At 50.7% G+C, this 17,485-nt stretch overlaps 1 protein-coding gene across 1 annotated transcript in view; it reads left to right on the forward strand.

Annotated features, from left to right (window-relative positions):
• Positions 1–17,485, forward strand: part of Efcab6 (EF-hand calcium binding domain 6) — a 176,264-nt gene that overhangs the window by 43,507 nt on the left and 115,272 nt on the right. The window contains 2 exon segments of the mRNA XM_048354229.1: positions 7,509–7,645; positions 12,650–12,762. Of these exon segments, the coding sequence (XP_048210186.1) occupies positions 7,509–7,645; positions 12,650–12,762 (250 nt within the window).

A 17,485-nucleotide genomic window follows, 5' to 3' on the forward strand; every position in this document is an offset into this window, starting at 1 on the left:
TGGTGTCTTCTTAATCCACGAGAAACTACACATCCTGTCCATGCCAGCACTAGGGGATTAGATGGCTTTAACTGGCCTCTTGTGACCAGCTTGGACTTGCTTCTGATTCCTAGTTCCCCTGCCAGGTAGGTGCAGAGTGGATAACTGAGTCCCTTCTTACAGGTACCTGACCTTCCTGTGCAAAGATCTGTGTGGGAGATTGCAGCTTATTACCTATGAATGTAGCAGCCCCGCCATCCATCCATCCATCCATCCATCCATCCATCCATCCATCCATCCACCCTCCATTAGCCACCAGTCCATCCACACATCATCTGTCTATCCACCCACTCATATATACTCACTCACATGCATGCATCCCCTTCTTATCCATCCATCCAAACTTCCATCTGTTCGGCCTACCAGATTCATGTAGCCATCCATCTACCTATCACTTGGCGATTAATTATTCATTGGTGCAGGCCCTCTTGATGATGGACTTCTGTGTTAGCCCTTCCTTCCTCTCTAGGCTCCTCATCTTTGAGAGATGGAGATGGGGAGAGGGGTTCTGGCTAGGGGTTGCCATTCCTCATCGTGTGTGTGTGTGTGTGTGTGTGTGTGTGTGTGTGTGTGTGTGTGTGTGTGTGTGGTATTCGGTGATTTGGAAGTCTGTCCTCAGCCGCTGAGCCCGGTTGGCAATTCCCATGATGCCACCATTTACAGAATGTGTGACACAGTGCTCCTACTAATTCCCACTTCCTGGATAAGGAGTCATGGGATTGGAGGAGTCAGAATGCTTTCCCTTACCTCATGATAGAGCAGGGCTGGGATTGGATGTCTCTGTCATGGCACCCCTGTGCCCTGCAGGGGGGCGGGGGGGGTCTAGCATGCAGGCGGGCATGTCTCCTAGGGCAGCTCTAGCTCTAGCCTCCAGTGGTATCCTGTGCTTTAGGGGGCCAGGGCCTGCTGGGGGGGGCGACTGTGGATCCCTCCCTACCTTAAGGACAGGTGTGGTAGCGTTTATAATTCTACCTTTCATAAATTAGATCTTTAAAAGAATATTTTAATTTAAATTCTATTCCGTATGCATTAATTTCACCAGGGGACTCCACCGTGGCCTTCAAACCAGCCACTTCCCCCTTCCTATTGACTTTTAAAAATGATTTTAACAATTTAGTAGCCCCTTCCCATGTTTTACTTCACTTCTGTATCAAGAATAGGGCTTGGCTTTAACCATTAGGTAAGGTGTTTTGAAGCCACACTTAGGAACCCTAAAGCTTTTCTCCTGCCTCCTGTGGCCCCCTTGGTGAGATTGCTTTCCTCTTCCCCCTCCCCCCGGGTCTGGAGCTTCTCATCACACTGGACTCCATGGACGTGGAAAGGGTCAGACAAGGAGAATGTTGGATAGGGGGATTGGAAAGCTGACTGCGGGAGATACGGCCTCCCACATCGGCCTTGAGCCCATTCCTGGCTTCTGTACCTTCTACTTCCAGTCCTATCTAGCTATGTTTTTTATTTTTTTTTTTTTGCCAGTCCTGAGCTTGAACTCAGGGCCTGAGCACTGTCCCTGACTTCGTTTTGCTCAAGACTAACACTCCACCACTTGAACCACAGCGCCACTTCTGGCCTTTTCTACATATGTGGTGCTGAGGAATCAAACCCAGGGCTTCATATATATGAGGCGATCACTTCACCACTAGGCCCTGATTTCTTCTTAAATCCTCCGTGTCCGTAGAGCTTCTCCAAAGGCCTCACCTGCTCAGCTCTAAGTGAGGGGGTATGTGCAGACCTGAGCCGGGACTGACCGGCGAGGGGCCAGGGGGACTGTGCTTGTCTTGTTCTGGAGGATTCTGTCCAGCCAACCCACTCAGCTCTGCTGGGGAAAGCAGCCCAGACAATATGTAAATGAGTGGGAGCGGCTGTGTGCCAATAGAATCTATTTATGGATCCTGAAATCTGAAATTCACATAACTCACTTGTCATGAAATACTGTTCTCCTTTTTGATTCCTCCCCCCCCCCCCCGCAACCATTTAAAAGTGTCAGCACCATTCTTCACTTGCAGGTGTACAAGGCTGGGTGGGACGCCAATGTGGACTGCTTCCGCGTGCTCACTGTGGGGCCAGCCCCGTCGGGCAGGCCTCTTGGGGCACTCTTCAGGGCAGGAGCAGATTTTCCTTCCTGAGGAGCATGCCGGGTTTGGAAGGGACTTCCGAGAAGGTGGCCCTGTGCCGTGGGGAAACCGTGCCCTCGGCTTCCCTTCCCCGGCAGCCTCCCGTGACGGAGGCCTGAGTGCGGTGGGCGCGGGGAGGGCCCGGCATGGGGAGGGCCTGGCGCGGAGCCGCGTGCGTGGCCCGTGCTTGGGGAACCAGTAAGGAGTTGCCAGTGGCTGGGTGTGGCCCGAGCGGAGGACGGAGGCGGGGCTGAGCCCTTCCATGCTTCTCCTCACCTGCCCTGTGGGCCCAGCCCTGCGCACAGGGCCCTAGCTTCGCCGCCATGGATCAGCCTGGGCCATCTGCAGCACCCTTCTCCCGAGGGTGCCAAACTCGCGTCTGACAAGTGATAGGGAACTTGGAGGCATAGCTTATGGTGGGGGGGGCGTGTTCTCGCGTGCCAGGTCTGCACACCCATATGGGGTACTAAAGGGTTTAAAGGCGGTGCATCGCCTGTGTCCTCTCCCCCGCCTCTCCCCCTGCTTTCTAGAAGAGGCGGGCCGGGCCGTGGCCGCCGACGAGGGCTGAGTTTTTCTGCAGCTGCGGGTGCAAGCGCTGCGGGTTGGGGCCCCGGTGTTTAGTCAAGGTTGGGGAGTGGAAGACGGCCCTGCGCAGCCCGGCCTGCCTCTCCCGCTCCCCAGCACGTCCTGCTCTGGGAGCGGGCGGCGGTGCTGGGAAGAGCGGGGCTCTGCAGTACTCCGTGTGGGGCTGTGCACACAGTAGACACGCTTGTCCACCCGCAAGCCTGTGACTGCGGTCCTGGCGATCACACTGACACCCCTTCCGTTCGGGGCTGGTCCTGAGCGGGTGGACCCCCGCGCCGAGGAGGGGTCTGATTCCAAGGCTGCCTCAGTGTGCAGGTTTCCACCCCCCCCCCCAAGGTGGGAAGAAGACAGAGGCATTCTAGCCAGCTCTTCCTGCACGTCCAACACCATGCCCCACGCTGTCGAGAACCCGGGACCAGGGCTCCAGCGTGCAGAGGGAGGAGCCACTTTCCATCCCGGCCAGCTGGGAAGGGGCTTCTGCAGACCAGGACGCGGCCAGAGGCAGTTCTATTTGCCTTCTGCCTCAGACCCCCCTCTGATTTTCCAAGCCTAACTGCGCCCCCCCCCCCCCCGCCCCAGTCTCCTCCTTGAAGGCAAATCCATTCTGCTCACGCCATATCCAGCCCATCAGGAGAACCTGCCTGGACTGAGAACAGGTCTGGAATCTACCCTGTTTCACACACCCCTCCCCAGGCTGGGGTCATGGCTGCTCATGGTCTTCCAGTCCCACACTGGACCTCACACAGGGCTCTTGCCTGAACACTTGTCTGTCCATGCCCACCTTGACTCAAAGCCCTCCAGGGCTACCACCCCCTCAGCCCCTGTTGACGGCCTCCATGACTGGCTGGCTGGACTCGGCTCCTGGTCTGTGTCCTTGACTTCACTGCTTTGCAGCCACGCCCGCCCCTGATGCTCCCGCTGGGGCTGCTCCCACTGCAGGCTCCGCTCCCTGGGCCTCCCCTTTCCCAAGCTTGTGTCCTTGCTCTTCCAAACAGTTTAGGGTGACAGGAGTTGTGCCAGTGAACCCTGCAAACATTTCTTCCAGAGGTGTCCTCCAACTGTGACCCTTCCGTTCCCAGCCTCCCAAGTAGGTGGGATTACTGGTGTGAGCCTCTGGCAACAGGCTGACATGGGGAGGGGGGGGAACGACAGGCTTTGTTCCGAGCCATTAGTATGATGGGGGAGATGTGGCTGGGGTGGGAGGTGCTAGAGCACTCCCTGGGGGCCATGTGCTGTGGGTGGGTTCCCCCTTTGGACCAGTTTGTGGGTGTAGAGGTAGATGGACTTTGGACACTGTGGAGCCCAGGAATGTGATCCTTTAGCTGGCTTGTTTTTCCTGCAAAGCAGAGGGGAAGAGGCAGGAAGAGAATCTGGATGTTGGGAGAGTGAGTGAAGCAGGGGTGTAGGCACCTACTTCAATTGTCAGGGGTAAGAGTAAAGGACAAGAGCAGGAAGGTGGATTCAACAGTCCAGCAGGGGAGGCCAACCAGATCTTGAGCCCGCCTGAAGAGGAAGTGGCATGCTCCCTTACAACCAGGGTGCCTTGTTTTCAGGCAGGAAAGGGAGGAGGGGTAGAGGCCAGGGCTGGCTGGGTTTGCATGAGAGGGGGAAGGATGGGAACAGGGAAAGGGGCTCTGGGTGCAAAGATGGAGGCCGGGTAGGAGGGTAATCTTGTCTTGAGTCACAGGACAGGGAGTTTGAGCAACATCTAGCAGATGTGGCCACACCTGGCATGGCCCTGGGTCACAGGCAAAGCCACAGGGTGTGTTTAGGGAGGGGGATGATTCTTCCAGGCCGGCAGCCGAAGTGTTTCTGGTTCCAGTTACTTTGTAGTTCCATCCACCAGTGATTGTGGCTCAGTGCTAGGTGCTTGCCCAGCAGGATGAGGCCAGGCTCCTTCTCCAGTTCCAACAGAAAAACAAAAGGTGGCTGTGAGGAGGATGACGACGATGATGGTGGTGATGGTGATGATGGTGGTGGTGGTGATGATGGTGATGATGGTGGTGGTGATGATGATGGTGATGATGGTGGTGGTGATGGTGGTAGTGATGGTGATGGTGGTGGTGATGGTGGTGATGGTGGTGGTGGTGGTGGTGGTGGTGATGGTGATGGTGGTGGTGATGGTGGTGGTGGTGGTGATGGTGATGGGGGTGGTGGTGGTGATGGTGATGGTGGTGGTGATGGTGATGATGGTGGTAGTGGTGATGATGGTGGTGGTGGTGATGGTGGTGGTGATGATGGTGATGATGGTGATGGTGATTATGGTGATGGTGGTGGTGGTGGTGATGGTGGTGGTGGTGGTGGTGGTGGTGGTGATGGTGGTGATGGTGGTGATGGTGATGATGGTGGTGGTGATGATGATGGTGATGATGGTGGTGGTGATGGTGGTAGTGATGGTGGTGGTGATGGTGGTGATGGTGGTGGTGGTGGTGGTGGTGGTGATGGTGGTGATGGTGGTGGTGGTGGTGATGGTGATGATGGTGGTGGTGATGATGATGGTGATGATGGTGGTGGTGATGGTGGTAGTGATGGTGATGGTGGTGGTGATGGTGGTGATGGTGGTGGTGGTGGTGGTGGTGGTGATGGTGGTGGTGGTGGTGATGGTGGTTGTGGTGATGGTGGTGGTGGTGGTGGTGGTGATGGTGGTGATGGTGATGATGGTGGTGTGATGGTGGTGGTGGTGGTGGTGGTGGTGATGGTGGTCGTGATGGTGGTGATGGTGATGGTGGTGATGGTGGTGATGGTGGTGATGGTGGTGGTGGTTGTGGTGGTGGTGATGGTGGTGATGGTGGTGATGGTGGTGGTGGTGATGGTGATGGTGATGCTGGTGATGGTGGTGGTGGTGGTGGTGGTGGTGATGGTGGTGATGATGGTGGTGATGGTGGTGGTGGTGGTGGTGGTGGTGGTGGTTGTGATGGTGGTGGTGGTGATGATGATGGGGTGTGTGTGTGGACAGTAGTAGAGGAGGGCTAGCACTCAGTAGCACATTTCTCTCTGCCACTGTCAGACCATGTGGGATTGGACTTGGCACTGAAGGAGGAGGGTTGAAGAGTCCCAGAGAGGAAGGGCAGGATGGGCAGTTAGGGAGGGTGAGGCAGGTGGAGGCTGCCGGGGTGGAGGATGCATGGGTTTGGGATGCCCCTAGAGTAAGCTGGAGAGGAGAGCGGGTGTCTGAGTGTGACCTTGACCTTGCTATTGTCACTGAAAGAATCGGTCCCAGCCACCCCAGGGGACCACACAGAGATAGTCACGGACAGAAGAAGGTTCGTAAGGAGGTTTATTAGTGGGAGCAACAAGGCGTCTGCACCTAATCCAGGAGGTAGCTGATGTAACCCTGGGGCTAGAGGGGAGGCGGGTAGGGCAAGGGGGAGTTCAGGTCTGGGTGGAGCTGGGGGCTAGTGGGAGGGGGTGAGGACATGGCCGGGGCGGTGTCTGAGAGACGGCCATGTCAGGTGCAGCATCCCCAGGGACCAAGCAGGACCGAGTGGAGGCAGAAGGTGAGGAGACGGGCTCCGGGGAACTGGCAGGGGCACCCCACCACAGGTGCAGCTGCAAGATGGGGGCCTGGCCCCCCCCCCAGCTCATGGCTGCTTAGGACCTCTGGAGGAGGGCTCCCTTGCTGGGTGGGCCAGGCTCAGCGAGCACAGGACCGCAAAGGGGTGTATTCTGAGAGTGCAGGGCGGGGGGCAGTGGGGTGCCGATGAAAGGGACACACTTGCTATGGGTCTCCCTGAACGTCTCCCGGGAACTACTGATTCTCCTCCAAATCCAGACTTTCCCCTCACTCCCCACCCTCCCCACAGAGCCCGCGGCCTGCCTTCCCCGCGCGGGCGCTCCCCCGGGCTCGCTGCCCCAGCTCCCCGCGTCCGGAAGTGTTTGTCTGCTAGCGGCCCCGCAGAGCCCCTTCCTTGGCTATCACCCCCACCTCCCTGTTTGGGGGCTGTGCACCCCCGTGCTTCTTCAGGGTAGAGTAGGGAGCCAGCGTCCTGCTGTTGATCTGTGGCGAAGCCTCTGGAACCTCCACTTCCCGGTCTACAAATGGGGGCACACGTGCGTGTGCGCGCCACGCGTGCGGGTGCGTGCACGCGCGTGTACTCACGTAGCTCGGTGCTCGATGGCGGGGCCTCCACAGCCCTCCCTTTCTCGACACAGAAGAGCCGGCTCCCCCCGCCCCGGGGGGCCCCATCGGGCTCACCAGACACTGTGCACGCGCCGTCGCGTGCTGAGTTAGGGGCAGAGCCCCATAAAACTTCTCATGACACGTTTAAAAAAAAAAAACTCAGAGGGACTGAAATATCCAGTCCTATCTCCTAGTTCCTGGTTAAAAATAGTTTGCATATGGCTATGAAAAATAACAAATTGTACCAGTCCAACTCTGCCTGGCTGGAGTTCTGAAGCATCAATTAGTTTAAAAAAAAAAAAAAGATTTTCATAGAGTCCCAAAAGGGAATGAGTTGTTCATGAGGCTTACTGCTTTGCGTCAGTTTTCTTAAAAAAAAAAAAAAGAAAGAAAGAGAGAAACTTACTAAGACTATTGACTGCGAAAATAGCCTTGAAAACATCCAATAAATGCACAGTGTCCTTTTTTTTTTTCCTCCCAAAGACATGCCATTTTGCAGTGCCTACCACTGTGAATCTTTGAAAACGTTTTATTTTACAAGAAGTGTTAAAAAACAAACAACAAAAAAAAACCCCTTTTTTCATTTTTTACCGACCGTGTCAGTTTTGTGCACTGGATCTCTTGACGTGGCCTGCGTCGCTTTCCACCCCTAGGTTTACAAGAACAAGCGCGCGATTGCCAAGGCCTTCCAGCTCATCGACGTCAACGGCGCGGGGCGGGTGCGTCCCCAGGAGCTGAGGCGGGTCCTGGAGACCTTCTGCCTGACGATGAAGGACGAGGAGTACCAGATGTGAGTCCCGGGCACAGGGGCGGGTTCCACACTTCCTCCCGCATTCGGGGGGCTCCCCAGGCACCCTCAAACCTGGGGCATGATGGTTCCCATCCACCAGCGTCTTGGGGCGGGTGCCGTCATCGGCCTGCAGGTTTTTAAGTCCATTTCCTCGAGTTAATTTTGACAACTGTTATTTTATACAGTCGGATGCACACGGGCATTGCACCTTTGTGCCCCTCCCCGGACAGAGGGTCCCCCTGTGGTCTCCCTGTGTGCCAATGCCTAGAGTCCTGTATAAGTTCCTCACGTCCCAGTGTATTTGAGATCTAGCTTCTCCTAGGAGAGGGAAACATGCGCCGTTTGTCTCTCTGAGCTCGGCTTACCTCACGTAATGTGATTTGTTCTAGGTCCATCCATTTCCCTGCAAATGACATGTTATTCTTTCTAATGGCTGTGTAAAATTCCATTGTTTGTAGGTCCGTTTTTTTTTGGATCCACTCATCTGTTGTAGGGCACCAGGGCTGTTTCCACAGCTTGGCTCTTGTGAGTAGTGCAGCGGTGAGCACGGATGTGCAAGTGTCGTTAGGATACACTGGCTTGTGGTGTTCTGAGTAGGTGCCCAGGAGTGGTTTGGCTGGGTTGTAGGGAAGATCTCTGTTTAGTTTTTTGAGGTACCTCCAGCCTGCTGTCCAGAGCGGTTGTATTAGTTCATATTCCTAACAACAGTGCAGTAGGGTTCCCTTTTCCCCACAACCCTACCAACATTTGAGTTATTCAGATTCACAATGTTAGCCACATCTAGCTGAGGTGAGATGGAATCTCAGAATGGATGTGGAGCATTTCCTCATGTGTCTATTTGCCACTTTTACCTCTTCTGAGCAGTCTCTCCTCAGCTCCTTTGCCCCTTTTGTGATTGGCTCATTAGCATTAGGAGGGGTTCGTTTCTTGAGCTCCCTGTGTATATTGGTTATTATGGCCTGCAGATTTGAACATTGCTTACTGGCGGTGCCTTTGCCAGTCGCCTCTCTTTCCTGATGGGTACCATGCCTGGTGCCTGCAGGTTTCCATTTCACAGGTCTGGTTCACTTGCCCTGGGGTCTGGAGGTGAACCAAACAACTCAGGATTTACTCCTTTGTCCATGGGCCTGCTGTAGGCTCACCCACCTGACGTCATGGCAGAAACTTCATTTTCCTTTGAGGTCCATTGTTGCTCTCTCTGTGTGTGTGTGTGTGTGCGCGCGCGCGCGTGCACACACCTGCACACATATGTCTGTATGTGTCTATGTGTCTGTGTGGCAGGGGATAGGAAATAGCATCTCTCTTTTTTTTTCCACCCATACTGGAATTGGAACTGAGGGCCTCTCGCTTTCACTCGGCTTTTTCCGTTCAAGGTTGATGCAATATCAGTTGCTTTGTTATATAGCACCTGCTTTGTACAATGACTTAAAAGATAATAAAACCCACCTTTAAGTGTGATGTGTTCATCAGTTATGTTTGAGATAATTTAATGTGATAGCCGTAGAAAACCGGATGGTCACTGGTGACTCATGCCTGTAATCGCACCGTTTTAGGAGGCTGAGATCTGAGGATCTTAGTTTGAAGCTAGCCCAGGCAGACGGACCTGAAAGACTAAGAAGCCGAAAGCTGGACGTGGAGGGTGAAGAAGGAAGGAAGCAGAGGTGGGCGGCGAGCGCCCGCAGCCCAGGGCCTGCCCTGGCTAACAGCAAGGAGATTTTAAAAAGCCACAGCCGTTCCCACTCGCTGGAATATTTTGTCTTCTTTTTTTTCTCTTTATAAACCCACCTCAGAATATAAAAGACATAATAGATGTTTTAATTTTTACATCCTTTCCGGCTGGGAAAATGTCCAGAATAAGATCCAAACAAAACAAATTAAATAATTTTGTGCGTGCAATTATAGAACAGAGGCAGCGCTCTTCTAAAACAGGCAATCAAAAAACAAAGCAGTGTTTTATTTGACAATAAACCTTGTGTTTGGCACTGCAGTCTCCAACCTAGTAAATCTATAAAAAATGTTACTGTCTGTTTCCCCATCTCTTAAGGGTTGAATAATAAAGAACTCCACAAATTTTTATTCGTAATTTTTTTAAACCCCCAAACAATGCAGTTTTTCACACTGCGGCTTGAGAAACTTCACATAATGGAATTGCTTCCTGTAGACCAGACACACAGGGCATCAAAAGGAGAATATTTCTTCAGTTGTTTAATGCATTCTTTATTAAAGCTGCAGAATGTGCTGTTTCCACACGTGCTGCTTCTGTATTAACTCTGCTTTGTTAATTGCGGAACAGAAAACACAAAGCCTGTACGCATTCTTTCATCTCAAGGCTCCCTGTTGAAGATCCACATTAGGCGCCTGGTGTGGGATAGGAATGGCTGGGCTTTCAAAGTCTGGGCTCCCGGTACCCTGGTCCCAGGGCCTCAGGAAGCTCCCTGGGTGGCCCCGCTGAAACACAGTGACTTAGCCCTGGGACCCTAGTTGCTGAGGGGGCTGAACTCCAAGAATCACAGTTTGAAGCCAACATGGGCAGAAAAGTCCATGAGACTCTTATCTCCCAGAACAACCAAAAAAACCAGAAGTAGAGCTGTGGCTCAAGTGGTAGAGCTCTAGCCTTGAGCCAAAAAGCTCAGAGATAGCACGCAGGCACTGAATTCAGGCCCAGGACTGGCACAAGAAGAAAAAGGAAAAAGGGGATGGAGGGAGGAGAGGAAGGAGAGAGAAGGGAGGGGGGAAGAAGGAAAGGAGGAAAAAGGAAGGAAGGAAGGAAGGGAAAGAGGAAGGAAGGAAGGAACGGAAGGAGAGAGGGAGGGAGGAAGGAAGGAACCAGAGAAATCTACCACATAGGATAGTGACATATGAATAGTCAAAGGTGTGTGTCACAATCATAAAGGTCCCATCAGTAGTCACAAGTGTGTGTCACAATCATAAAGGTTCCCTTATATCCTTTGTTTCCTCATAGTTTAGCTTCAGAAAACCTTCCAGCCCATACTAAATTTGAGGCTAGAGAATTGATCACCTCTGTATTTTGCACTTGACCAAGACTCCCCTCAGTTCACCTCAGCTCACCCCACACCCCCCTTCTATTGCCCTCCATGCCAAAGTATTGAATCTCTGTCATTTTTGAAGTCGTCTTCTTCTTCTTCTTCTTCTTCTTCTCTTCTTCTTCTTCTTCTTCTTCTTCTTCTTCTTCTTCTTCTTCTTCTTCTTCTTCTTCTTCTTCTCCTTCTCCTTCTCCTTCTCCTTCTTCTTCTCCTTCCTGGTCCTGGGGCTTGAACTCTGGGCCTCGGCACTGACTCTGAGCTTCTTTGTCTTCAAGGCTCGCGTTCTTGATCTGCAGCACCATTTCCGACTTTTTCTTAGTAGCTTATTGGAGATGAGTCTCATGGACTTTCCGGCTCAGGCTGGCTTCAAACCGTGGTCCTGAGATCTCAGGCTCCTGAGTAGCTAGGATTGTGTGAGCCACCGGTGGCAGGCTTGAGCAGACTTCTAAACAAATGAACCAAGTGACCATCGAAGGCGAGCCCGCTCCCTGAACCATGAGTGCCCATAGACTCATTTCCAGGTAAACACAAAATGCTGGAGCGGTTTGCCGGGTCCTTCCTTCTCTCTAAATCTGCCTGCTCAAGAGACCCACTTGCCCACTGCTTCCTGTAGACTCTGCCTCCCCGTCCCGAGTTCGAGTCCCCGAGACAGTGGCTCTGGTAGTTGTGTCTCTCCACCCTTCCTTGCACAAGTGTGCCGGGCGGCTGCCTTAGTGTCCTCCTCTGCAGGACCCTGTCCGGGCTGCGTCCTGTGCCCTGCGGTGCAGCAGCCGTCTGGATGTGCCCACGCGGCGGGGTGAAGGGAGTCTGGCTTGGGGAACGCTGGGTTCCCCAGACCTCACGGCTGGCGGGAGTCTCGCGGCAGCGGCAGCGGCAGCGGCCCTGCACGCCCGCACAGCTGCATGGCGCCTCCGGCCTGCAGGAAGAGGCCACAGGCTGGGCCCTGTGAGGTGGGTGCCACCTCGGGGTGGTCCGGGATCGGGGCCGAGGGGAGGGACGGAGCTGGTCAGGCAGGTTCTGTGCCAACATCCGGCAGCTGCCATCCCTCCGGAGGATGTTGCCTTCAAAACAGCAGGCAAAGCAGCACCAAAGTGCAAAAATAGGTAGGCACCGAAATTGCATCCATGACATTTCTGTGTGAAATAACTTGGAAAACAGAAAAACAACAAATACTTTAAGTAATCATTACTAAATTTTTAGAAAGCACGAGATTAATTATAGAAACTAACACATATGGAGATAATATAACCAAACATTTAAAAACTGTGATTAAAAAAAAAAGAAATGTATTAACCTAGAAATTATCTAGAAAAACATTTATTAAACAGCACATTTGAATAATAGAAAATCCATGGGAAAAAACCCCCAAGCATCCTATTTATTTCAATATATTGTAGGGATAGCCAGTGGTTGGTGTGTTTAAATTTTTTCTTGTTGTACGTCAACATCCTTGAATGCTTCAGGAAAAGCCAGGCTTCCTCAGCCATTTGCCGTGTCAAAATCACGATCCATTGATGGGCCTCAGTTTCTGTCTAGTGAAGGGACAAGCTCCCAGCTAACAATCACCGGGTGCCCCCTACACCCTCCAGGCCTCCAGCCCGGGGCTCCCTGGCCAGGAGATGTTGGATTAGCTGCCTCGCTGCCCAGATCCAGCTCCAGATCCAGGCCTGGAGGCCTCCGAGGAGGCCCCTCCACATCCTCCCTCAGGCTGAGGAGTGGTCTCCTTCCAAAGTGGGTCCTTATTTAGAATTCCAGCCGTCAGCTAGAAACAAACATTAAAACCAGTGCCATGCAGGTGAACGTTTCGTAATTTATGTAGACGAGAAATTGTAGGTAGTTTATTGATATTCTTAAAAAAAAAATGCCAGCCCTAGGGTAAAGTCAAAGACAGTTCGAACTTGCTTCATTTCAGACTCGATATGTCCCTGTCTCTGATTTCCAAGGAATATTTCTATTTCAGGTTTTCCAAGCACTACAACCTTGATCAAGACACTACAGTGGATTACAATGTGTTCTTGAAGGACCTCGACATCAGCAATGACCTGAATGCTCGGTATCTAATAGGGAATCAAGGTAAGGGTGGGAAAAGGACAAAGATCGAGCTAAAGATGACAAGGGCTTCTTTTTCATCCGAGGCGATGCCTCCTAATATGGGAAGTGCGTTACCCGCAACTGTGGCCATGCGGTCATTCTTTCTAAGAATAACGCAAGTGGCAAACAACAGAAAGGGGTATGGGAGGCCATGGACACAGCCACCAGCTCCCGTGGGCACCCCCAGACCTCACCGAGGGTCATCGGGGAACTACCTTGACCTTATTCTTCCTGGTACCTATCTTTAAAAAAATGTTTGATAAAGAACACACTCTTGTAGTGGGGAAAAAAACAATCTCGATTTAAAAGGTCCCCACATTGAGTAACTGACATTTACCTTCGCTGTGGAAAGCCGGGAATGGACTCCCGAGAAGGAAATGTGTCCTTCTTGCTCAGTGTGTCCTGGTCTAGTGGAGGCGATGTGCAGAGCTGTCTAGCTCTAGAGGAGCTGGAGAGAGCAGGGGTCCAGCTGTCTTGAAATGAGGGCACGAGCCATCCGGCCCCCCACTTGTCCTTTCCTGCCGCGCGTGGGGCTTAGCGCCAGGGGCTCCCCGCGCGGGGCATTCTCTCCCTGTAACCGGCACAGCCAGCGCTCGATTGACACTTGTCCGACGGCGACTTAGTCCTGTGAATCCTCGCAGAGCCCTTGTGCGGTTTGCAGGCTGAACAATGACAGCTGCTCAGGTTCAGCCTGGTTTTGCGCACACAGATTGCTCGTAGCAGACTGCAGGACTCTCGAAAGCCGCCCATCAGGCGCTAGGCTAGACTTGCTCTTTATCATGTCTTCTTGTTCCAAGCAGGCTGTGAGGCTGCTACTAATGGGGATGAGCACGAGATGGAAATAAACCATCCAACCAGTCCCACTCCCCAGAAATAACCACTGCCAGCCTTATTCTTGGCATCTTCCCCTGCATATAAATGGAAAGGAGAGACAGGGAGACAGAAATGCACTGCAAAAATGAGTTCATGTGCATTTTATGTAAGAATTACTGGCACACGAGAGAATCAGAATAGAAATTGCAATGTGACAGGAAAATGTTGGTTCCACCTGGGCCGGATGTGGGTCCTCAGCTTGCACTGGCCCTTTGCGAATGTGGGGGACCTCACGGCCCACTGAGGGGCGTCCAGCCCAGGAGGGGTTTGAGGTCCACTCAGCTTCCCTTATCAAAGTGTGGACTTTCTCTGCCTGGCAGCCTAAGGAGCTTCGTTAGTTTTTTTTTTTCTGTTCAATTTATTAGTGTACAGCACTTGTTCAAAATAGCTGGTTTCATTATTATATTTTCATATGTGTTTGATCAGACTTTGATCATAGTTATCCCATTTATCTCCCTTCTCCCTTCTGCTTCCCCTTTCCTCCACCCAAATGCTCTCCTATCACCTAGACACTCTGCTATCACCTAGTCTCCTTTCACCTAGATGTATTATTTCCTAAGCACCTGCTATCACCTAGTCTACTGTCATCTAGACATACTATCCTAGATGGTCTACCTAGTCTACCCTCACCTAGTTTACTGTCTAGAAGGGGTAGTTTACTATCTCTTCCATTTTTCATCTCTCTCTCTCTCTCTCTCTCTCTCTCTCTCTCTCTCTCTCTCTCTCTCTCTCTCTCTCTCTCTCTCTCTCTCTCTCTCTCTCTCTCTCTCTCTCTCTCTCTCTCTCTCTCTCTCCCCCCTTTCTTTTCTTGCCAGTCCTGTGGCTTGAACTCAGGGCCTGGGTGCTGTTCCTGGGCTCCTTTTCCTTGAGCCACAGCGCCACTTCCCTTTTTTTTTCTGTAATTAATTAGAGATAAGGGTCTCATAGACTTTCCTGCTGGCTTTGAACTGCAATCCTCAGATCTCAGCCTCCTAAGTAGCTAGGATTACAGGCGTGAGCTACCAGACTGGCTATGTCATGATCTTTTTAAAATCCAGATTCCACATGTAAAAGAAAATATGTGACATTTGTCTTTCGGAGTCTGACTTATTTCCTTTCACATGATTATCTACCGGCTCATCCAGTTTCCTTCAAATGACATAATCTTGTTGTTCTTTATGGCTAGTATTCCACTGTGTGTGTGTGTGTACCACCTTTCCTTTATCCATTCCTGTGTTGACGGGCTCCTAGGCTGATTTCCTGGCTTGGCTACTGTGAATCTTGCCTCAACCAACATGGATGTGTGCAGATATTTCTCTCTCAGGGCCTGAGCACTGTCCCTGGCTTCTTTTTTGCTCAAGGCTAGCACTCTGCCACTTGAGCCACAGCACCACTTCTGGCCATTTTCTGTATATGTGGTGCTGGGGAATCGAACCCAGGGCCTCATGTATACGAGGCAAGCACTCTTGCCACTAGGCCCTATCCCCAGCCCCAGATATTTCTCTTGTAAGTTGACTTATACTCCTCCAGGTGTGTATATAAGAGTGGTACAGCAGGATCATAGGGCGGTTCTATTTTTACTGTTTGGTGCAACTTCTACCCTGATTTCCATAGTGGAAGTACTAGTTTTCAATCCCACTGATAGTATATGAGGGTTTCGATTCCCCTTAGTCCTTAACACTTATTGTTTGTTTTCTAGATACTGTAATTCAGGAGTGGAGTGAGATGGAATCTCAATAGTGCGTGTGTGTGTGTGTGTGTGTGTGTGTGTGTGTGTGTGTGTGTATGTGCTGGGGTTGGAACTCAGGGCCTGAACACTGTCCTTTAGCTTTTTTGCTCAATACTAGTGTTCTACCACTTGAGCCATAGCTCTACTTCCATAGATTATTGGAATTTTTTTTTTTTGGTGGTTAATTGGAGATAAGAGGTTCATGAACTTTCCTGCCCAGGCTAGCTTTGAACCATGATCTTCAAATCTCAGCTTCCTGAGAAGCTAGCCACCAGTGCCCAGCTTGGAATCTCAGCATTGTTTTGATTTGTATTTTCTTTATGGCTTAGGATATGGAACATTTCTTCATGTATTTGTTCTTTTTAGAACTGTCTATTTGATTCATTGCCTGTTCATTAATTGGATTTCATTGGATTTGCTCATTGATTTGATGATTTGTTCTTTTGGTATTTAAATTTTGGTGTTCAGTTTTTAAATAGATATTTTGGATATACCCCTTTCAGGAGCTGTGTCTCTTCTCAGAAGAGTAGTTGGCAAACCTTCTCTCCCGTTTCGTAGACTGCCTCCTTATTCTGATACTTGTTTCCTTTGCTGTCCAGGAGCATTTTAGATTGATACAGTCTCATTTGTCAATTCTTGCTCTTCTATCCTGAGCTATCAGAGTCATAGTAAGAAAGTTGATTAAAGTTTTTTTTTTTAATTTACATTTAGGTTTTTTTTTTTTTTTTTAAAAATCCATTTTCGATTGTTTTTGTACAAGGTGAGATCTCAGAACCTAGTTTCTGTCTTCTACACGTGGACACTCAGCTTCCCAGCACCGTGTGTTAAAGAAGTCATCTCTCCAACCCATGCCGCACACTTCCATTGAGAATCAGGAAGCTGTAGCCACGTGTGTCCACGTCTAGCCTCTCCGTCTGCTTTTGTGCCAGTGCCATGCTGTTTTTGCTACTGTTGCTCTGTACTGTAATGTGTTCATGGTTTGATCAGTTCTGATAAATGCAGCAACCATGCAATAAGCACCAGAAGCAAGATAAAACCATTTCCGCCACCAAAAGATTCCTTTGGCAAGGTCTTTAACCTATAAGATCTGACAGCTGCTGTCCTGTTTCTGTCCATAGGACTAACAGTTTACGATGATCTCTGTATCACCGGAGTAAATGAAATCCAAATAAATGAAATCCCACTGTAAACTTACAATACCATATTTTTAAACCTTCTTTTCCTCAACATATTTTTAAAGATTTTTATCTTTTGACTGAGTTGATAGTTTGTTTTTGTTCTCTTTGCTTACCGTCTTACCTTTTCCTCTGGAGGTTTTTCAGGGCTGTTTCCTGGGGTTGTTTCTGAGCCAAGTTCTCACTTTGCAGCCCAGGCCAGCCTCCCACCTTGGCCTGCCCTGTGCTGGGATTACAGGTTTGTGCCCTATACCTGGCTGCGGGTCTGCTCTTAGGAACACAGCTGTGTGAGTAGCCCTGGACAAGCGTGGGTGCGTCTCCTGACTTTTCTTGGGATTACCTGCTAAGGGACCACTGAGGCAGAGGCTAAGTGGATGGAGCTTGGTCAGAAAAGGCTAAGCTGCTTTGTTTTCTTTTATATACATCTTTGGCATGCACTGTACAAAAATGGTTCATTGTGACATCTCCATACATGTGTAAATGTGTTCCAATCAGCCTCAGTCTCCATCACGCTCCCAAACCACCGGTCCCCTCGTAGTATAACTAGAAACCAAGTCTTGTGATACCTCCAGCGTTGTTCTTTCCGGTCAGCTTTGGTTGGGTTATTTGGGGTCTTTTGTGCCTCCATACAAATTTTAGGGCTGACTCTTCTCTGTCTGTGAAGACTACCATTGCAGCGAACCTTTTGACTACTTGGGTAATGTACACAGTTTTACAGTGTCAATTCTGCCAGTTCACTAACACGGGATGTCGTTCTACCTGCTGTTTCCTTCCATTCTTAAAGAATGTTTTAGTCACTGGATTTTATAACTTCTCCAAATACAGTAAGTGTCTTTCTTAATTTGCAAATTCAATTCACCCTAAGGGTTTAAAAAAAAATAATATTGTATCTTTCAATACATCTTCCAGTTTCCTTTTTTCTTTTTTTCTATTTTGTGGCACTAGGCCC

This window comes from Perognathus longimembris, chromosome 1, assembly GCF_023159225.1.
Source record: "Perognathus longimembris pacificus isolate PPM17 chromosome 1, ASM2315922v1, whole genome shotgun sequence".
In the NCBI taxonomy this organism is placed as follows: Eukaryota; Metazoa; Chordata; class Mammalia; order Rodentia; family Heteromyidae; genus Perognathus; species Perognathus longimembris.